Source organism: Fusarium keratoplasticum, chromosome 3 (genome assembly GCF_025433545.1).
Source record: "Fusarium keratoplasticum isolate Fu6.1 chromosome 3, whole genome shotgun sequence".
Lineage (NCBI taxonomy): Eukaryota > Fungi > Ascomycota > Sordariomycetes > Hypocreales > Nectriaceae > Fusarium > Fusarium keratoplasticum.
In genome coordinates, this window is record NC_070531.1 from 3,548,314 (window position 1) to 3,564,185 (window position 15,872).

Sequence of the window (15,872 nt, forward strand, 5' to 3'; positions counted from 1 at the left end):
TCCCTACTGGTTCACAAAGACGCGCATCATAGCGAACGAGACCGCGGCCGCTTCCTAGGAGAGAAAGATCCGCTCCACCGCGGTCATCTTCAAAGACTCCGTCCGGCAGGGCAGTCAGGTTATCCCAGTATACTGGCTAGTTTCCGCCGATCAGTCCATGCTCTTCGCTGATGAGACCTGCGCCTCTGGCTTCAGCATCTCCTCCAGGATACCCACTTGCTGGAAATTGGCGACAACTTGATGCAACTGTCGATATCAATGAGACAGGACGGGGACAACGCATTAGACACATTCACCGACAAGGGTCGGCACTTACACGGGGCCTTGGTGCATGAACTAGTTCTAGACGAAGGTGGGTACTACGGTCAGTGAAGCCTCTGTGATTGAACAAGGCTGAATTTAAGCTTCAATAAGATAAATCTGCATATCTCTAGTTAACTGTTACAGCTGCGACTTCCTAGGTCACACAAAGCTAGGTAGGCAAAATGGTTGTATTGTACTGAAGCTTGCTAGAACTAAGATGATAGTAGCTGTGGCGGAAGACAAAGGATCCCCTCGTGCCAGCCCGCCGAAAGGGTCGGGGCACGTGAGCCTGTTGTTGCGCGGGCTCGAACAAAGCCGCGTAACACATGCTCTTACAATATTTAATTAAGAAGTAATATAAGCTAGTATAATAAAGTACAGACATAGACTAGTTATTAATAATTTATTTATATCTCATCGTGATCGTATCAGCATATAGCGGAGGGTTATGGCTTTCCAAGCTTACTTAATGCAGGCAACAACAGGCACTCTCCAGTCAGTCCCTACGCTTGGTCGTGACACCTCGGCTGGAGCACGTCACCAGTAACACGTCATGATGAAGAACAGGCGGAAGTAATATAAAGACGTCATAATAGCCGAGCAAGGCACTACGATTTCCTAGACGATGAGAGCAAAGAAAATCCTCCATCATATAACTAGCCACGCCTGCTACTGCTTATCTGGTAGGTTGAAACCACGCCCATAGCGCTCAAACCCATGCGATACTGCGCCGCCACTGTTAGGCCTATCAGCAGAAGAGGTCTGCCCGGCGCCTTGTCCATTTGACTTGACACTTTCCAGGTCTAGTTGTGTCAGGCCGTCGATTGTTTTCTGGTAGCTCTCATCGCTGATCTGACCGCCCAAATAACGGGCCTGGCCGCTCAAGTTGAGTCGTCTCGCAACCACGAGGTCTTTCACAGTCGAGACCGAAATGCCGTAGCTGCTGTCAGCCATTGTGATGTCTTCGAAGATGTTGTACCGCTCATTGGACAAAGTCTCGCCCGCATCAGCGACAACGCTCATGCATTGGCGAAGGCTCTCCTTGGTCTCTTGGAGCTGTGCAAGTTGGGTAGCTTCGTGCTCAGATAAGGGCACTATAGACCTCATCGCTTCCATTCTTTTGTCAATGTCGTTCTCATGGGTTTGAAGCCGTAAAACTAGGGATTGGATAGAGCCTTTGGTGGCGCCCAAGCCACTCCTGATGAACTTGTATGCTGAAGGCTGTTGTGAGAACTGTGGGGTCTCCTTCGAGGCTGATTCGAGTCGCTCAATGTGGGCAGATAGTTGTGAACAGATCTTTAATCCTTCCTGAGTACTCTGCTTCTCCTCCACCATAGCCATCCACTCAGGCTCATCTCGGACGGAACTCTCAGCCTCGGAAGCAGCTAAAGCCCGTACTCTGTCGTCTAATCGTGTCATGTGCTCCTGTAGATCGCTCGTCGTATCACGTATTAAGTCCTTATATTCTTCAAGTGCGTCAGGCGTTATTGAGGAAACCATGCGCCTGTAAAACATCTCCAATTAGATGGCTGCACGTTATAGGCCTGGGGGTTGTTCATTACATGTTTGCATTGGCCACCGCTATATTGATAGTGGATTTGTATCCAGCAAGCATCTCTCTGAAATCAGTTATGTCTCCTTTGAGGTACTGCTGGCTGATCCAATCCCGGAAGCTTGGTCGAGATGAGCCGGAATGCTTCGTGCACCGAGCAATGAGGTCGCCATACTCATCACAGGTTTTGCCGCAACGAAGCAAAGGAAGCTTTAGAGCGTCAAAACTGGTGTTTGAATTGGTGCCAACCGTTTCGGCGAGTGACTCTAAAACCACTTTGAGGTCGGCTAGCTCGTTTTTCAGCGCGCGGACGTTCTTATCCTGGCTCTGGAAGTCGCGGACGGTCGTATAGAGAACAGTGCTGGATTTGAAAGCAAAAGCAACTAGTGCGACAACGCTGGAGGCGACGCTGAGGCCGTCTGCCATCGTCATAGACTTGAAAACTTGGAGCTCTAAGAGGTGTGATGGTGGTAAAAACTGGTGATGCTTTCCAGGTGGTTGCTGCGGGGTTGAGTTAGTGGAGCCATACGCCTTGTTCCTCCAGGCAGCAGCAGGCTGCCTGTTCCTGTCATCACAACATTGTTTAAACCACATCCCATTTCAAGCCAGTGCCCTCCTGCTTTTACTAGAAATGCCTTCTATCAGCTACGTGCACGATATTGAACGCCAGGCCGGCCTCGGTGTCCGGACTTTTTCATAGTGCTATTTATGGGTCGGTAACGGCTAGAATCCTCGTTTGATAGGGTAATTAATAACGCCTGACCTCTTCTTTTACTGTTGGGAGGATCACTTTAAGAAACACACGGGCAGATTCGGGAAGATAGACACCGATGCTATGGATACCTTCAAGGTGCTGCAAGGAAATAAGCTGGGATCTATCGTAGGGTTCGCCCGCGACCGCATGGGCGAGACCGATATTGCTCAAACTCAACTACGACGGAGTTGTTTTCGAGAACAAGTTCAAACCTCGGGCTCAAGTGATCTTGGTATCGGCTGAATAGCTCGTCTCCGTCTCTCTGAGTTAGGAGAGGGCCGTTGTGGAACCTGAGGATGAGAGGACAGTTGTTGATGTCGGATAAGATGTTGATGTTTGCTCGTGACAGCCAGTTGAGCCACCAACATGCCCCGAGCTTCGCGCTGAGCAAAAACGTCATTAGCGAGACATTTCCCGGGGGAGGGACCTCAAGTGGCACGATCCTATCAAGTATGTTGATTTTATTTGTCGGGCTGGGCCCTGCGCATAGCCGTAAGGACCCAAGTCAGTCAAATGAAGCATAAGAAACGGTCAACTGTTGACCGAGTACCTATTGTGAATGAAGACATCGCCAACCTCGCTACTGGTGATTGGGCCCTTGCGCAGTGCACAGCCCCTATAATGGGGTTGCTCTGACCAATTAGACAGCGCTCCCATTCAACACCATAAACGCGACGACAGTCCACCACTGCAGGGCCTCGTTATCGGGGCATCCTTCCTCTGTTGCTATACCCAAGACTTGCCGTAGCTCATCGATGGTACGCAAGTCATGTCCATCCAGATATTTCGGCTCAAGGATGATTGCCAGATCGACATTTCCGCCAAGGCAGTCGTCAAAGCCGCACAGGAAAATGACGACAGCCTCATTGTCTATCATCATGAGCCGACGCTGACAGAGCCTGTGCGCTTTCGCCATCACCAGACTGCATACAACGCCTTTGTTGTATGCAAGGGCAGTTTCCAGTTCTGGAATCATCATCGAGGTCATACACTAGGCCTCGGCGACTTTGTCTTTGTTCCTCCGGTAAGTGGAGTGGATGCGTCACCGACTCTGTCCTGACACCGCATCAAGGGAACCGTATATGGCTACAAGCCGCTTGAACCCCAATCCGAGTTCATCATCCTCACCACCGTTCATGACATAGCTGGACTCGGTCGTGTTCTACGCCACGATCACGGTAGAGAACTCCGCCTTACATCTAGCGACCAGAGCGGAGATGTCACATATGACATTCACTTTCAACAAACTCATCTTCCACCGGATATTCTCAAAGGGCTAGAAATGGAGACGAGTTTGCCGCCAATATCGCAGCCGTACTTCCTTCGCATCACCAACAGCGCCAGCTGGATGCTTGGGGGCATCATTTCCCGGCCCTGCGTCACGACCGCGCAGTCAGATGGAAGGTTCTCCATCTCAGCGATGGAAACCTCGTACGTCCTCACAGCGACACCGTTCGTCAACCGGTGGTGGTGTTTCACGAGAGTAGTCCACTGCTTCTACCTCATCCAAGGTGTCTTGAAGATCAAGTTCAAGGGCGATGCGGAGTGGACCTTTGTGCGACAGGGCCAGGCCATCATGGTACCGGAGAGGCAGGAGTTCACCGCCGACCCTGGAAGCTCGCTTCTACGGTTAATTTCCTTCTCCAACGGGGCGGGCATCGACGAGGTGGTCTGCAAGGCTGGGTTGAAACGGGAGGAGCCTGTGTTGCCCGAGACGGCGAGTCGGTGGGATGCTTGGGATGAACTTCGCTTTCGGTCAGCTTGTGTAGAAGTGGGAGCTCTTATAAGTAGTGTATAATGGTAATTTGGAATATTAAATGGGTTACAAAGCAGACGGCCATGGTGATGTTGGAGCCGAGGATCTTGGCTCTCTTTTCGTTTCTATCACCAGTCACCTGTTAGTATGCGATGCAGTTGAGAATGACTATCAAGGATAAGTCTGAGTCAGCGGACGTTTGGCAGTACGGACGTATTATTCTTGATTTCCGATTTCTGGCTTATGAATATCTACTCTTCTCATTTATAATGCCATCTTTATCGTGCAAAGGTCGGAAGAAATGGGGATGCCCATCATGTTTGCCAGCTTCAACTATAGGCTAGGGGTCTTTGGCATGATGACCGGCTCTGCTATCCGCCGGGCAAACGTGACGAACCTTGGTTCACACGATCAGCGACAGGCTCTGGCATGGATACAAGAAAACATTGGCGCTTTCGGCGGCGACCCCTCACGAGTTACAGTTATGGGTGAGTCGGCTGGCGCCCTGTCCATCGGCTATCACCTTCTCGCTTATAAAGGTCGCGATGACGGGCTGTTCAGCGCTGCAATGACCCAGAGCGGAGGCCCGTTTTCGGTCGACCCAGTTGGTCGTAACTACACTGAGCAAGAGGCCGACTTTGAACTTGTACTCAACACCACTGGATGCGCCGACTCCAAGACTCCCCTGGATTGTCTTCGTGGCGTCCCAGCCGAGGTATTGAACCAACCCAGCGCTCTCCTGCCACCTTATTTTGTCGTCGACGGACAACTGTTGCCGAACAGCAGCATGGATTCTTCACAAGACCGCCCCTTCGTCCGACCTCCGCTATTGACGGGTACCACCCGCAATGAGAGAACCTCTACGGCAAGGCCACACTCTGGATGGGAGACATGATGTTCCGGGAAGTGGCACGGTCTGGCCAGTTTATAATAAGGACTCGCCTGTCAACATGGTCTTTACTGCTGACGAGGGTTGTCAGTTGCAGTCGGATAAGTGGCGCACGAGGGCGATAGAGATGGTGTCCGAGATGATTCTTGATGCTAGGTCATACCTCGGATAAAGGTTTTGGGGATTAGGTTACAGCTTATATACGTCAAGATCACACAATCTAGGTATGGATGTTTGGAAGTTGAAAGATGCACCTTGACCTTGTCTGAGGCTACTCCAATTAGGGCATCATACATGGCCAAGACCACTGGGGTTGAGGTGGTTGGTGCTGAGAAGTGGGTGCCTTAGGCATCATTGCAACTGTGGCCCTTTGACGGTCAGGGTATTCAGACTAGTGGGAATAATTCCCTCGGGGGAGGCGGATGGTATAATCGAGGTCGACTACTTAAGAGAAATCTCAACTCTCAACCGTGTGTCTTGCTTGTCGGCTCAAGTGGCTCGCACCACCAAGTGGTTGCCGCTGATTGGCTTTGCAACGGGAATGGAGATGACTTCGAAATGCTCCGGCAACCCAAACATTCCATAGGAGAAAGATGCAAGGGGAATCGAAGGGAAGGCCCGGAAGGGATGGAAACTTGTCTCTCAATCCGTCTCTTCGTCTTAAGTGAATAAATGACACCCTGAATGATAATACCTGGTTCAGTCGCTTAGTCCTCCCTCGACTGCCACGCGATCAAGGGTCACGGAAGTCACGGGACTTTCCTTGTTCCGGCCTCCGCGGACTCGAACGTCCCCTCAGCCTGATCCTGCAAATCACGCTCTATCACGCTTGAGACATCATATCAGTATCAGCCATGGCAGACGAGACATCCCCCAAGCCGTCCTCCGGCCGACAGTCGCCAATCGAGACGGCACCTACCCAACCGCTGATCGCCGCAGACAGCCCACCCACAGAGGTAAACAAGCGGCAGCCATGGAAACTAAGCATGACCTTGCAAGGATGCTGGGGTGAGTTTGACAGACTGACAGCCGCCAACTTTATATCGCCCAGACAAAGCTGACATCTCCATCTAGCAGCTAACTAGATCTTGACACATAGGGCGATAACCGAGACGACTCGGCGTTTCTACTTGATGAGCAAGTGACCCACAAGATCCAAGATCGTCAACATCCCCTCCCCTCCCTAGCTAACCGAACCCCAGAGACAATGCCAGCTCCACAGCTTCGATATCCTCGAGCATTCTCGAGTACCGCACCATTCACGGCAGGACCTTTCACAGCGAGAAGCACAACACGCAGTACTTTACCCCCAACGATGAGAAGCAGAATGAGTCCCTAGACATTGTGTAAGTTTGACGTGTCTGGAGAGGTTTCTTGGCGACTAACCTTGATAGGCACCACTACCTCACGCTTCTTCTTGATGGGAAACTCCATCTTGCCCCGCTCAAGGAGAATATTCAGGTGAGAGCATGCGTTTTGACCTCAAAGGGTGGTGGCTGATAGGCTTGCCATTCAGAAAGTGCTCGATGTGGGTTGTGGAAATGGTATGCTGGCTGAGTTTTGCATATGGTTTTGTTGCTGACTTTTGTCGTAGGAATATGGGCAATGTGAGAACATCTACATCGTGGCTGAAATGTGGCCATGCACTGACAAACACTGGCAGCGATTTCGGTGATGCCCACCCCAACGCCGAGGTAACAGGTATCGATTTATCGCCCATGCAGGTATGTTCATCCCATCGTCTAAGCAGTTCCTCGCTGACAACCCAACAGCCAACTTGGGTTCCACCCAACGTTAAGTTCTTTGTCGATGATGCAACTCAGTCTTGGACCTGGCCCGACAACTCCTTCGACTACGTCCACATCCGTTTCCTCAACGGAGCTCTCAAGGACTGGCCCGCCTTGTTCCGTGAAGCTTACCGCGTCTGCAAGCCTGGCGGCTATGTTGAATCGGGCGAATTTGACCCTCGTTACTACTGCGACGACGGCACCGCTGCGGATGAAGATACGATCAAGGTGTGGAACTCTGTCTTTGAAGAGGGTGGCAAGAAGCTCGGCCACAGCTTTACTGTTATTGAGGATGGTCTCCAAGAGACGGGTATTAGAGAAGCAGGGTTTGAGGACATCAAGGCGTTCCCATTCAAGGTATGTGACTTGATAGCTTTGAGTTTTGGCGCTGACTTGTTAGGCCCCTGTTGGCGGATGGACTCTTGATAAGAAGCTCGCCGAGATCGGCCGCTTCACGCAACTGACGCTTGAGAATGACATGGAAGGTGAGCTCGCACGTGTCCCCCATGGATGGATCCCACTGACGCTCTTGCCAGGCTACACCCTTTTTCTCTGGACGAGCATCCTGGGATGGCCCCAGGACGAGTACCAGGTCTTCCTAGCCAAGATGCGCCGCATCATGCGCAACACCAAGTCGATTCACATTTACTGCAAGTACAAGTACGTGTACGGCCGGAAGCCAGAGACGGAGTAATGAGGGCATGTTGTTTCGGCTCTTTCTTCGCCTCTTCCGATTCTGGGGCGTTTAGGAGGATTGCTGAACGATGTGATCCATTGCGACTGGGTTGAATGCTTGCCGGTTCGGGCCTTCCCATCAGACTCGGGGAAATGGGTCTCTGGCGATGTGTGTAGCGTGTTACCGTGGTGTTCTCCAAGTGCTGGTCCAGTTGATCGACCCGTCGATGTTGGCACCTCGAATTTTAAAAATGCTTTTATTTCTGAATATTACAACGCTACCCTATTTCCTCCCCCAAATCCTCTTGTCCTGCGTCCTGCACTGCCAGGACCTCATCACCCGTTTCGCCCTCGACGCCCAAATCCGCAGACGATGACCCTGTCAACGATCCAAAACCCGTCTCCTCCTCCTTTTCACCCAGCTCGGCTATTGTCGAACCGACAAAGAGGCTGTTTAAAATGTCGGACGAGTAATTGTCCACAAAGTATGCCAGCTCTTGGCCATCTGCTGGCACCTGGGTCAGGGGCGAGAGCGTCGTTATGGTCGAGCCCGGGACCATCGTCGGAGGATTGAGCAAGCTCGCCGTGTCGTCCTCCGGCGCCCTCTGAACGATGGTCCCTTCATCTTCCTCTGGGGAGCCGAAAAGTGACCCAAGACTCGATCCTCCGGAGGAGGGTGTCTCGTCACCCTCGCTGGACAAGTTCATGGCCTCCCTGTACGCGTCCCTGGCTGACAAGCGCGACATGGGTGAGATGACCAATATCGATCCCAAGAGGAAGTGACGCAGCTTGTCCTTATGTAGTGGCGCGTCCTCTTGAAGCTTGTCGATAATTGCTTCGCACCACGCCTTGCCGTCCTGCCTATACGCCGTGCTGTACCGTGGGAGGCCATCCAGCAACTCGTATGCCACTATACCAAGAGACCAGATGTCGACAGTCTCATTATATCCCCTCTTCCTCTTTCCGCCGGTCCGAAACTGCCACTCTTGATGTATCTCCGGCGCCATATACTTCTGAGTCCCACACATGGTCATGAGCTCAGAGCTATCCCCCGACACGCCAAAGTCGCCGAGCTTCACATATATAAAGGTCTCGTTCCGGGACTTCACCAGGATATTGGCCGGCTTAATATCCCGGTGGGCGATCGGGGGATCCTGGCTATGGAGATACTCCAGAGCCGACAAGCACTGGCGGAGTATCATCAAGGTTTCGTCCTCGGTTATCCCGATGTGGTCATTCAGAGAACCACCTAGCATATACTCGAGAAAGAGCCGCGGCTTGGGGGTAAAGGACTCTACAAGTAACGCGACAATATGAGGATATTAAAAATTTAGTACAACATGGGACATTCGGTTAAGGGTGGTATACTTGCGTGCGAAATTTGTCTCATGATGCGCGCCTCCCTCCGCCACGCCGCGATATCTGTATCTCCCCTCTTCATGGCTTTCTCACTTGGCTTCTTGAGGGCATACTCTTGCCCGGTACTCACATGCCATAGGTGAGTTACCAAGCCAAAGCTGCCCTCGCCCAGTTTCTTTTTGAGGTATATATCGTCCGTGCCTGGCGTATTCGCACCGGTGGGAGCCATGGTCAACGGACGGCTTATAAGGTTGAGGTCGTCGAGGAGTTCCTCAGCTGATGCTGTACCGCAACAGAAACGATCGACCTTTTCGGCATAGTTAGGGCAAGAGGTATCGTGGCGTGAAGCAACAATTCGAAATGAGATTCCATTTTGTAAGTCGAGGATGATGTTGGCCGTGTTCCTGGGAACTTCTGCTCCACCGATAATCCATTGGAACTTGCTTCGTGTTCCTGCACCTTGGTTGTCGTAAGTGACTTGAGTGCCCACCAAAGATCCCCAATCTTTAACGATTAAGCGTTTCTGGTCGTCAAATGTTATACTAATATGGCGTGAGCTGATCCCCTTTAGCGCCACTACAATATCGCATTCCGTATGGGACCCGATGAGGATTCCCCGGCTCGTCCTTGGTATGTTGCTGAACCTGATCTCCGCACATGGTGGAGAGCCTATTGTATCCTCTGGCAGCTCGGTTCTCTCTCTCTCGTTTCGGTTATAAGGTGTTTCGACGTGGTCTTGAGGTGGATGACTGCAAAGCGGACTAGCGGTGATGGCTTCAAATGGGATGTTGGAGTTGGTGCCGTGTGGATACACCCGCGCAATGATATCTGAGTCGTTCATTTTGAAAGTTTTATTTATGGACGGTTTGGAATAGTATTGAAGATTGTGAGGATAGCGAGGTAAATTGTAGAAGGGAAGCTATAATGTCAGCTCCATATGGATATATATACAGGTCCGTTGCCAGTCCATCAGATACAGCTTCTCCAGTCTATTGCTTGATCAGACTCTATGACCAGAGCCTGTGATAACCTACCTTAATGTGAGTAGATGAAATCTAAAGTGTTTCCACTTCGCATGCTCTGACTGTTAACTCTATTCAGAGGCAGGCCGTTGTTGGTGATACACGCTTACCATCAACTGACACCTACTTACCGTACCTGACTCAGAGAAGTGCCATGATACGTGACTACATAAGGGCCGTCTCGGGAGATACAAATAGCGACGTACAACCCTCTTCAACCCTGCTTCCGTTGATGTGTAACTGCAGCTGTACACCTGATGAGGGGCTTCTGCCACAGCCACCAAACATCAACCTGCACCTGTCAATATTTATTGGAGCCTAGTCACATATGTTTCCAGCTCTCTACGCATCACGCCTCTTTTCTTTCTCTTCGCGGTTAAGTAACAACATGACTTCACCAAGTGCCAGGGAGCCAACCCCTTTCACGCTGCCTGTCAGCGAGCTCATGGCCATGACCGACGACCAACTGACTCAATTTATGAAGAAGCACCGTGATTCAACGGGTATTTACAGCCTTCCTGTTGATGGATGGGAGAAACTGTCAAAGGACGAGCGCGAGCGTCTTGCTAGCAGATTGAAGTGAGTCTTGCTCAACTACGACGTTCCACTTGACGATTGCTAATTCCTAATCACCGCTAGATCCAAGGGGCGAGTTATCTCTCTGCACAGTGAGCCCAGCTCACAGCCGCTTGATCTCGATGATCTCGATGCGCGCCTACGTCAAGTCCCGCCAAATGGTGATTCCACCGCGTCACGACCTCAACCGCAATCTCCAGAGCAGCCCAGGCAGGGATCCCCAAGGACCAATCGTCGAATAAGGAGCAAAGAAGTCGAAAGAATATACTACCAACAGCTGATCCAAGACGGTGGCCGCCCACTGTATCCCATCGAGCTAATTGACGAGGTGCTTGAGAAGCCTGAGGAGTATCGCGAGCTGATACAGCCCTTGCAAAAAATATCCTGGAGACAACCAGCCCTTTGACATCTTTCTAGAGCAGAACGAGAGGTGGAAGGACTTTCGCAAGTGGCAAAAGGATAACCGAGGACTCGAGGACGAGAACGACACCTACGACGCTCATGTCAAAGAGGCGACGTTCTGGGCGAAGCGAATCAAGCTTGACTGGGCGCGAGCTGACTTCGAGGACAAGTTGAAGAGGAATCCATTGTGTCTCGAGGCTGAATGGAGGTATGAAATGAAGGCCCGCAACCGCCAGCGGCTCCGGTGTCGAGAGCGCGACTGTAACGGTTTCGCCGACTATTTTGAGGCCGTCAAGCGTCGTCTCGCCAGTCATGGCATGGCTCGACCCTTTGAATTCAAGGAGGATCCCACACAGCAAGACCAGCTCACCACATGGATTGAGTATCTCGGCTACGAATATTGGTGTCTTGATGAACACGCCGGGGATATGGAACGTCTGGCCCCTAAACACGACGAAGCTTGGAAAAGACTCGTCGACGCCAAGATCGTCGGACCTCACGAAACCATAGACGACATACGTTCCATGAGAGGCTCACTCCAGCGTGAAAACGACGCTCAACAAGCTCACACCGAGGTCCGTACGGCGAAAGCAGAGGCCCAAAGAGTCTTCGACCTGACCCAGGAATCACCAGAGCGCTTCCTGATTCCCGAGAAGCAACGGGTAGAGATGCTGAACAAGGTGTCCCGAGATGTCGAGCGTGCTGAACGTCGTCATAAAAGAGTCAAGGTTCGAAATGACAAAGTGAGCGCTTTTGTCAGCGGCACGCATGAATATGCCAGGGCGAAGATGAAGTGGACTTGCCACAGTTTGTATGTGCAGTGGGTTCTGAAGCAGCTTCCGTTGGTTGAAGCCGAGATGGCGCAGGCCGAGGCGGAAAAGTCTCATGCGAGCCAGAACAGGGGGAAGAAGCGAATGCTCAGTCCCCAAGAAAAGTCTCCCGCTGGCCCCAGCCAGAAGAGACAGAAGATGGCGCAAGGATCGCTTTCACCTGCAGACGGCAACTTGAATAAACCAGCAGAGGGCACGGCGCAGAGGAAAGAGAAAGCCCAAAGTTCGAGGCCGACCAAGGCGGCTCGGAAGCGTTCGTGTCGATCTGCAGATGCCTCTTCACTTCCACCAGGTGGGCTTCGTCGCAGTGCACGCATTGCAGCACGTCAACCTCCTGCCCAACCAGAACCACGTCAATTGCGCCCGCGACCAACGAAGAAGCCGACTAGAAAGTCAGAGACCAGTACTGGTGTGAAGGGAAAGAAAGGTGGCGGAGTAGGGAAGAAGAAGTCTGGAATCAAGACCAGGTCAAAGACGAGTCGTCGTTGACCGCAGAGGGATGGCCGAGGAAGGTGGCACGGCTTGAGTTGTTATTCAGTCAAGGGTTTGGAGGGTTTTGTGTTGCGATGTGTACTCTCTTTAAGATACTTTATTAAGCTCTTATTGAGTTTGCTTTCAGGGGAGTGATTCGGCATTTAGGATACTCGCAAGGTGCTGAAAACGTCGAGGCACTGTCCAAGTAGGCCGAAATATTTTTATTCCATTCCACCAAAAACTGGCCCAGTCGGAAAGCTACAGTTGATTCGCCAGAGTGGGAGCATACAATCCAAGGGGTGGTATGGGAAACCTGGAATAAGGTCACTGGCAGGTAAGAAGATAACTAGGTTGTTGTTGGACGTGAGGGGTGTCACGTGATTCTCGGCATTAATCCACCTCTGTTTGTCCAAACCCCCCAAACCCCCCAACCCCTCCTTTCAGCCTCAGTAGCCGCTTTGACATTAGATATGATGCTCGATAAGCGACCTTTGGGTGAGAGGCAGTTGGGCTAAAATTTGCCCCCCTTGAAATTCTATTATTGCCAACAACTAATCTACATTCCTAGCCTGCCTGCAGGTCCCCGCAAAGGCGCGTCCAAGATAGATGAGGTTCATATCAAGGAAACAGTAAACTAGGAACGTGTCAGCACGATGAGATGAACATCGTTTGAGTGGCTTCATTTCCGATTTGTACACGGATGCAGACAGCCATATATGCTCCGCAATTAAGATGAGACTTCCCCTATTGCTGCCGCTTAGCCACCTTGAATAGAAGAGAATGCCTTGTGCAAACGTTTCAGGACGTGTATTTGCTTTTTCCTTGCTGTCGATAGGGGCTTGGAAACCGTAAGCCACTGTATAAACATCTGTGCCATCCTTGTCTGTGGGGAGATCGACAGGTAACTGTTGGCCTTGAGCTGAGAAAAGGCAAGGCGAACTTGGGCGAACCACGAACTCTCAGCTTATGTAGAAAATGTAGAAAAGAAGAGTCAAGCCCCTCACAATGGATCCGTCTCATCGTCAAATGCCATGGATCCCCTCTCGATCTTTGGGGCCGTCGCGGGCGGCATCTCGGTCACGTCTGAGATCGTCAAGGCCCTCGACAAGGCCATCTCGACGGCCTCAAGGGTCAAGGAGGCACCCGACCTCGCAGTATCGACACTCCGCGACATCTCGATGATGCGCCTCACCATGATCCGCTTCCAACAACTCCTCGACTCGCAGAGACTTGACGACCAGAGAAGCATCTACTTCTCCCTCGACGACGCCCAGAATGTCTTTCTCGGCTGCGTCACGTCGCTGGATCAGCTGGAGAACCTGCTTAGGCCGCTCTCTGATCCAAGGCTGCAGAGCCTGGATATTAGTGATCGGCTGGAATGGGCCATGAAGGACAAGCGCATCAACCAGCTAGCCCAGCGTGTGCGAGATGCTCAAGCATCACTGAATTTGATGCTTACCATTATGCAACAGTCTGTACCTCTTGGCTGGATATTCAACTTTCGTTGATTTGTCAATGCTAACATGATGTAGCGAGTCCCTCATTGAAGCCCGTGAAGCCATCGCCGACCTATCGGAGATTTGCAAGAGGATCGCCCCAAACGTCGCCCATCTCAAGCGTAGAAGCATTGGATCTATTCCGAGCATTCAAAGCAGCAGAGAAAGTGTCCAAAGCGACGATGCATCCACCATCCGACCAACGCCCCCCAAGAGACCTGAATCCATCGCCATCCCCACCCCCCAGAACGACACCCCCAGCTCCCGATTTGCCTTTGAAGAGACTCTCGAAGCATCCAGACCCTATCGAAGGGTCCCAAGCGGCGTTGATGAAGTCTTTTCCTATCGGTCCTCGGCGCTGAACATGCGTGCCCTTTCGCTGCTCTCGGAGCTCACGAGGCGCAGCTTGGGCAACATGTCAACAATGTCGTTTGTAGCCCTGCCCATCTTCTGCAACGATCTATCCAACCCTCAACACTACACATTTGGCGACGGCAACGATGCTGATAAGCAACCGGCCTCAGCCGTCAACCTCAACAAGTTCCCCTCGCCGCCTCCAAACCGACCTCTACCACCAACACCATCCTTGACTCCTCCCACAACACCGCAAAGTCCTTCTCCATCAACAAAGGCCAGCATGTGGGGGATGCTAAAGGTCATGAGGAAGCCATTGCAAATCGAAATTGTCGGTTCTTCTCGATCTCCCGATCTCTTCCCTACCAGTCCAGCCGGCAGGACAGCTCTCAGCATCGGGAATAATGTACCTTCGATGGAACAGCTGAGCCAGGTACAACTAAAAAATAGCGAATGGCACCTTTGCCACGGTGCGGGAGGAGCACCTTGCCGCGGCGCCATCGACATGTCGCTTTCTCGAGAGGTATTGAGCTCTGGAGTACAAGCATGGCCTTGACTAACACATCCTCAGTTCCCATCAGAACAACTATACACTTCCCAGATAGACTTAGGTATGTCCCCTCACTTGAACTATGGGCCCACGCAATTGGCTTACACTCCTCATTAGCCAGGTCCAAAGGCTTCCTCGACCAATTCTACTGCAAAGGATGCGAGTCAACTTTGGCCGACATCGTCTCGGCGAGACGACCAGGGTGGTCGTCATTTGAGCTCTGGTGTGGCTCGGAAGCTTGCCTCAGCGCCAACCCTAACCTGAAGCCATGTGCTAGATACGCACGTAGCCTGAAAGATGGCTATACAATAGATGGCTTCCTGGGATACCGCAATCTCGCCAGGAACGAGGTCAAGTGCGCTCGATGCTTCTTCCTCTGTCCTGCTTGCGAGATGAAGAGGCGAGAAGTTGACGAGAGTAGCCTACTCCAGTCTGATCAAGACGATATCAAAGTTGAAGAGGATGCAGAAGCGTCTGACGACGCACTTTGCTCAATACTGGACGAGTTTTTGCCCCCTCGGGGACGCACATTTGAATATCCTGACACGCCAACAACATCAGATTCTGGAGACAGCTCCTCACAACTGGATCAACACACTCAATCGCCCCAAGAGGGATGGGGCATATCCGAACCACCCGTGGCTGTACTTGAAGAGAGCCAAGGCGTTCTAGAGTTAGGGGGAGACGTCCTTTCCGCCAAGGAGGACACAAAGGCAGATTGGGGCATTAGAATCGAGTATCCGGGCGTCCACTTTCACGGGGGATACAGTAATCCCACCGGTTCTCTTGCTCTAGCATTCCAGACATTGAGGAGCCCGGGTTTGTCCTCGGAGCCCGTTACGGACGAGGATTCGGAGACTATGTCATTGCCAGAAGACGCCGAGGATGAAGTGTCTGACTCTGATGACTTTCCACCTCGGGAATCATTCTATGAAGAACTGGATGAGGTAGTAAAAGAGTCGGGAGGTATTTGATGAGCAGGTACCCCAAGCAAGGCTTCGAGATGATGGCTTACGGTCATGACGAGGGACAGCAGGCCTCAAGGTTGCAGGGATCTTAACCTAACGTTTGTATTATTATTCATGAGTGCCGT

At 51.8% G+C, this 15,872-nt stretch overlaps 6 protein-coding genes across 6 annotated transcripts; 4 read left to right on the forward strand and 2 right to left on the reverse strand.

Moving 5' to 3' along the window:
- Window positions 1-972: 972 nt before the first annotated feature.
- On the reverse strand, window positions 973-2,323 carry NCS57_00442500 (Helo-like-N domain-containing protein; the record flags this gene model as incomplete). Its single annotated transcript, XM_053054386.1, has 2 exons — window positions 1,866-2,323; window positions 973-1,807 (listed from the first exon to the last, which is right to left on the reverse strand). Exons 1-2 carry the CDS (start codon window positions 2,285-2,287, stop codon window positions 973-975), a joined length of 1,257 nt encoding a protein of 418 aa, XP_052916546.1. The 5' UTR covers window positions 2,288-2,323.
- Window positions 2,324-3,378: 1,055 nt separating this feature from the next.
- Window positions 3,379-4,407, forward strand: NCS57_00442600 (uncharacterized protein; the record flags this gene model as incomplete). Its single annotated transcript, XM_053054387.1, has 2 exons — window positions 3,379-3,633; window positions 3,682-4,407. 2 exons carry the CDS (start codon window positions 3,379-3,381, stop codon window positions 4,405-4,407), a joined length of 981 nt encoding a protein of 326 aa, XP_052916547.1.
- A 1,701-nt stretch (window positions 4,408-6,108) lies between these two features.
- NCS57_00442700 (uncharacterized protein) lies at window positions 6,109-7,735 on the forward strand (the record flags this gene model as incomplete). Its single annotated transcript, XM_053054388.1, has 10 exons — window positions 6,109-6,210; window positions 6,354-6,391; window positions 6,457-6,600; window positions 6,649-6,715; window positions 6,771-6,798; window positions 6,849-6,861; window positions 6,918-6,978; window positions 7,027-7,398; window positions 7,442-7,526; window positions 7,578-7,735. 10 exons carry the CDS (start codon window positions 6,109-6,111, stop codon window positions 7,733-7,735), a joined length of 1,068 nt encoding a protein of 355 aa, XP_052916548.1.
- Window positions 7,736-7,994: 259 nt separating this feature from the next.
- On the reverse strand, window positions 7,995-9,916 carry NCS57_00442800 (uncharacterized protein; the record flags this gene model as incomplete). Its single annotated transcript, XM_053054389.1, has 2 exons — window positions 7,995-9,010; window positions 9,169-9,916. The coding sequence occupies 2 exons, from the start codon at window positions 9,914-9,916 to the stop codon at window positions 7,995-7,997; spliced, it is 1,764 nt and encodes a 587-aa protein (XP_052916549.1).
- A 632-nt stretch (window positions 9,917-10,548) lies between these two features.
- Window positions 10,549-12,394, forward strand: NCS57_00442900 (uncharacterized protein; the record flags this gene model as incomplete). The annotated part of the gene is made up of 3 exons (XM_053054390.1): window positions 10,549-10,676; window positions 10,737-10,834; window positions 11,091-12,394. The coding sequence occupies 3 exons, from the start codon at window positions 10,549-10,551 to the stop codon at window positions 12,392-12,394; spliced, it is 1,530 nt and encodes a 509-aa protein (XP_052916550.1).
- Window positions 12,395-13,410: 1,016 nt separating this feature from the next.
- On the forward strand, window positions 13,411-15,753 carry NCS57_00443000 (uncharacterized protein; the record flags this gene model as incomplete). Its single annotated transcript, XM_053054391.1, has 4 exons — window positions 13,411-13,850; window positions 13,912-14,752; window positions 14,801-14,840; window positions 14,897-15,753. 4 exons carry the CDS (start codon window positions 13,411-13,413, stop codon window positions 15,751-15,753), a joined length of 2,178 nt encoding a protein of 725 aa, XP_052916551.1.
- Window positions 15,754-15,872: the final 119 nt, after the last annotated feature.